Source organism: Cydia strobilella, chromosome 17 (assembly GCF_947568885.1).
Source record: "Cydia strobilella chromosome 17, ilCydStro3.1, whole genome shotgun sequence".
NCBI lineage: Eukaryota > Metazoa > Arthropoda > Insecta > Lepidoptera > Tortricidae > Cydia > Cydia strobilella.
The window spans coordinates 9,469,917-9,475,344 of NC_086057.1; the positions used below are offsets into that span (position 1 = coordinate 9,469,917).

The following is a 5,428-nucleotide window of genomic DNA, read 5'->3' on the forward strand; positions in this document are numbered from 1 at the left end:
ACATACGGCGTTTTAGGCCAAAGGCAACCAAGTTCAAGATAATATGTAATATTCTTAGAGGAATACCCGAAAGAGAACATCCTTAAAAAGACGAGTCAACTAGGTCAAATCCCAAATAGATACCAGTGCACGGAATCAGAGGCTTGATAATAACGTTAGAACGCTCATCAAAGGATCGCGCAAGATCTAAGCCGAATATGATTCTAGTAGTATCTCATGACTACAATATGCTCACCGGTTAAATAGAGTGCAATGTACTCTAAAAATCAACACTAGTGCTGTTGTCATTGTCAGATCTAAGTACCACAAGCTTAACTGAAAGGTAGAAGTCCAGGGCTTACAGCAGTCCAGGGCTTACAGCATACTGTTGTAACAGGTCTCGTATGACATGTACTCGCAATTGAAAACATCATCGTCAATGCAATCAAGTAGTGTTGTAGGTTTGTAGTACCCTACAAAATCATCGTGTCTTGGATATAGGGCAGACGCGCTGCTAATCGAATTACAGCATTACTTGTGAAGACAACTACAATTTATATATTCATGATACATTCATTAAATATAGTAAATATGAGATTTCTAGATATATATCAGCTTTACGTCAACGAAGTGACAAATAATATGTCGCAGAAAGGCCTAGATCATCAAATAATTGTCTATTTGGGGGCATCATGTTGACAGATTAGTACTAGGGTTCCTTCAAGATAATAAAAACAGTCTAAATTCAACTGATATACAAAGTTCAAAGTGTTTTTATTTGTGTGTATATGTCAAACTGATTACAGTAGGGGTAAATAAATATTTGTAGCACTGTACCCTGCCTGATGGCACAATTGCATGAAAGTCAATAAACAACATACGTCCTTGCATTGCTAAATCTCTTATCAAAATTAATATTTGGTAATGAATGCATCTACACGTGTCAAGAGTCAATACGAACTGTGCCACGACACCACACGCGCGACGGCGCTAGCGCAGCACTTGAGATTAGATTACGTTATGAAGCTCGACCCGTGGACATAAACAAATAATACTGTAATGTAATGTAATTTGTCTTAGTCTCACGAAAGTTTCGCAATTGGTTTTAATAGGTTGCACTACAATTTAAAATGGATATTTTCACTTCGTCTATTCTTATTCAAAGAGTCTTCCGTGGTCAGACAAGAGGTGTTTACGCTCTTATTAGAAGATCGTATGTATAGGTACGAAAGCAATAAAAAACTCACGAAGTGTGCTAAGACTAACAATAAACTATTGTACAATCCACTACCAGCGCGCGAAACATAAAATATTCATTTTGGGAATCAATTCGCCACCAGAAAGAGTGAACGTTAAATAACCTAAAATGCCAAACCTAAAGATTATAGGTGAACTCATTTGAATGATTCAATGATTAAAATATCTTCTAAAATATTCTACTTGGTAGACGTATTTTCAGTAAACGCACAGTATCATGGAGAGATGCCATCCACAACAACTGGAGTTGTCAGCATCACTTTAAATTTACAATCATCAACACCATACGATTGTCACATGCGTGTCAGTACTCAGTAATTCTGTTCATTCGCCATTCGTTACATTCGCTTGCATGACTAACAAGTATATAATATAAGCTCAGTTGAAGCGGTACCAGCCTAATGGCATGTTTTCAGTTATGTGTGGATAGTAAATTTAGCAGCATAATTGACACTTAAAATAAATAGGAGCCTACCATTTCATATAAGAATTATTAAGCTATGAGCTTAACATTAATATGGTTGTTTTAAAGCAACCCTCACCTAAAACCAATCAATAAGGATGTATTATCGGCTCAGTTGAAACTACTACTAGCTGAAAGTTGTTACTAGATATTAAAGTGCTAAATCGTGAAATGATGTACTTTCTTCTTCATTTTCTGACGCTACTTTCAGGCAGAGCAGTACTCGATTCGAAATACAATTCAATTATTTCCGGAAATAAACACATTATGTAGGTATACATATAATTTTCAACACATTTACGGAATTTGTTGTCATTACGTAGTGGGCTATGTACAAATGAAGCCGGTATAGTAAATAACTATTAATGTCCAAAAATACAAACATTTGGTTATTCGTGCATATTAAAATACATATTACATTACATCTGACCTATACTTACCAATTTACATTTAATTGATAGAAAATACTTTAAATCAGAGAGGACCCAGGGTTTTCCAATTAGTTACGAATTGAAACAGATTTTTGGATGGATCGGCAGTTCTATATTTCATTGTGTTAAGCAGTAGACAAGTAGTATTCTTTTTTTTTGTAAAATAATAATTATCATTACATTATACAACATAACCTATTTATCATTTTCACCTAGTCCCCACTAAGTTGTAAGGAAAGCATCAGAGGTAGTGTGGACGGGTTTGATATAAAACTCACTTGATGGGGTTCACTTTGCAAGCATCACAGCTCGCGTAGCTTCAGATGTGATTCAGCATACTTACATAGTCGCAATGAATAAGTTTAGTTATGTTGCCAGTCAGTGCTAACGATTGTCGTATCTATCGATAATTACAAATGAGGAAATTCTAGTCATTAAGGTTTGACGCAAGCAATCTTTTGGTATATCAATACGGAATATATTTCAAGCCCATATTCTTATTATGTGATTTTTGCATAAATATTATAACTATCAGTCACAGGTCACAGTACGCCCGGGCCAGCGCCGGCAGAGGTTTAAACACGTCTCATATGTGGTTCAAGCGGGAGGCAAGGATACCTAAATAGAACCGTTTTTCCCCCGAAGGGTAAAAAACGGATATTTAGGTTCCTGCCGAAGCTTGAACCACGCCTAAGGGCCTTGCCGGCTTATACATATGGTACTGACGAGAAAGCAGCCGAGCGCTAGCAACCGGGCGACATTAGTACTTGAGTGGCGCGATAGATGGCGCTGCAAGTTGATAAATTCCCTTAATTAGGGCTGAGTTACAAGGGTGTTATCTCATATGTGGTTCAAGCTTCGGCAGGAACCTAAATATCCGTTTTTTACCCTTCGGGGGAAAAACGGTTCTATTTTATCAATTCAAAACGCTAACCATCACTATGTTTTATAAGAGAAAGCACAATTTCATAGAAAACAACAATAATTAAACAAGCAACGAACAAGCATGACATGTCACGTACTTATTTGTTTGCCACAATTTCGGTTGTGGCAGCGGTGGAAAAGTGAAACTATGACAAAGACAAAAAGTAATATATTGCTCTCTGTCACTACTACTGAAAGATACATAAGACTATCCCGTTCGGTCATTTCACCCCACCCATCATGACCGATCCATGTTATACTAGATTCATGGTCGAAGTCGACGGTTACGTACTTGCCTAAAAAAAAAACACTTACTTGCCTACTTGCTAGTTGTATGACGTTTGACGTGACGGATGTGTAATACAATAGATTGCGCATAAAAGTAAATTATAAATATTTCCATGTTTTACCCTTAATAACCAAGAAAGTATGGCTAAAACAAAAGTAACCGGCGCCACTAGCAGGCTAAAGCAAGACTACTTGCGGCTTAAAAACGACCCAGTGCCTTACGTTACTGCGGAGCCTGTGCCGTCAAATATTCTGGAGTGGCATTATGTGGTACGGGGACCCGAGAAAAGTCCATACGAAGGTGGTTACTACCATGGGAAAATCATATTTCCCCGGGAGTTTCCGTTTAAACCGCCGTCGATCTACATGATCACGCCCAACGGCCGCTTCCGAACCAACACACGTCTGTGCCTCAGCATCACGGATTTCCACCCCGACACTTGGAACCCGGCGTGGTCTATCTCGACCATCCTAACGGGCTTGCTAAGTTTCATGCTAGAAAAAACACCTACCTGGGGTTCCATAGAAACATCAGATTATCAGAAACGGTGCATGGCAGCTGAATCTCTGGAAATTAATATAAAAAATAAGATGTTCTGTGAACTATTCCCCGAATTTGTGGAGGAAATTGAACAACAGTTGAAGGAGAGACAGGAAGCTATGTTGCAAGCAGAGGAGGTTCCAGGTAGTGAAAGTGAAGTGATGACAGAGCAACAGTCCAACATGTACTATATTATGACTAATTTGTTTGTTCTTGTGGGTTTCATCTTCCTCGCATATATGGTGAAATACGTCCTAGTCTCTATATCCAATGACTAGACAATTAAATATTGCTAAATTTTAATGTAAATATTGTAATTTATTTTGTATATAGGTACTTATTCCACTGAAAGTGTACAATGAATTTCTTTGCATCTGCACATTCATATTCTGTTCAGTGCTCCATGTATTCTATCTCACTGTTGTAATCAATTTGGCTGTTAGCTGTTGCTAATCTAATAGTGTGTATTACTTTTGTTCCTTGTCTTTTTCGTTCAGCAACTACCTATTCTTAACTTTCTAATTTACTGTTAGACCTCTAAGCTAGCATAATATATGTTACGTATTTATTAATTGCTTTCATAGTATTCTAGATAGATGCAACCATGAACACAGTTGCACAAACATGAATTAAATTTTAATGCATCCTTGCATTGCATATGGTTTGATGATTTCATGGTCTTAATTATTTGTGCAAGTGTGTAACTATGATTATCTATAAGATAATTTCATTAGTATCGAAATTGCATTTACTATTCTATCAGATCTTTTACAAAGTATTTTCTGTAGAGGTTTGCAGTACCTTCACTGCCAGCAGCCTCTTGTGTTTGAAGCTGGTTTAGACAATGCCATTTTCATGCGCAACCTGTATTGTATTTATTACCGCCACAAATGTTTACTTGGGATAGTTGGTATCTAATACCATGCCAGTGTCAGCATGGAAGAGTGACTGATATTGTAAAAATTAGCTAAATACATTGTGGGTTGAAGGCCAGTGAAATCTTGCAGACGAAAGTGTGGAAATGATTTAAGTACAGTCGGCATCAGATATATCGCCTAGGTGCTCAAAATATCTGAACATGCACTCTAGTGCGTCGACAATAGAGGCGTGTTTCGATATTTGCGAACACCTTGGCTGCTCGGATATATCTGATGACGACTGTACCGGTGATGAAAGCACATTGTGTGCACTGCACTGTTTTGCATATAATTTGGCAAATGCAATTTGCAATCCATACTTTTGCCCAGGAAACAAGACTTATTTGTGATAAGTTCCCGATTGGCCGGATTCCTATTTTGTCGGAATCTCGTTTAGTCCGATTGTGACATACCTACTTAAGTAAATCTGGTGAATCAGGAACTAATCTTATTTATTTGATCATGATGAATGGAGAAACGGTTATGTGTTGGGTAATTAGCTTGTTAAATAACAATTTAACTAGTAACAATGAATCAATACAACAAATGTATAATTTTCAGCTGAAAATTTGTAGATAATATTGTTTAATAAAGCATTGAGTAAAATGTTGATATTTTTCTATTTTAA

The 5,428-nt window shown here is 37.1% G+C and overlaps 1 protein-coding gene across 1 annotated transcript; it reads left to right on the forward strand.

Annotated features, from left to right (window-relative positions):
- The first annotated feature begins 3,369 nt into the window (after nucleotides 1–3,369).
- On the forward strand, nucleotides 3,370–5,428 carry LOC134748758 (ubiquitin-conjugating enzyme E2 J2-like). Its single transcript, XM_063683534.1, has one exon. The coding sequence runs from the start codon at nucleotides 3,484–3,486 to the stop codon at nucleotides 4,159–4,161; it is 678 nt and encodes a 225-aa protein (XP_063539604.1). The 5' UTR covers nucleotides 3,370–3,483; the 3' UTR covers nucleotides 4,162–5,428.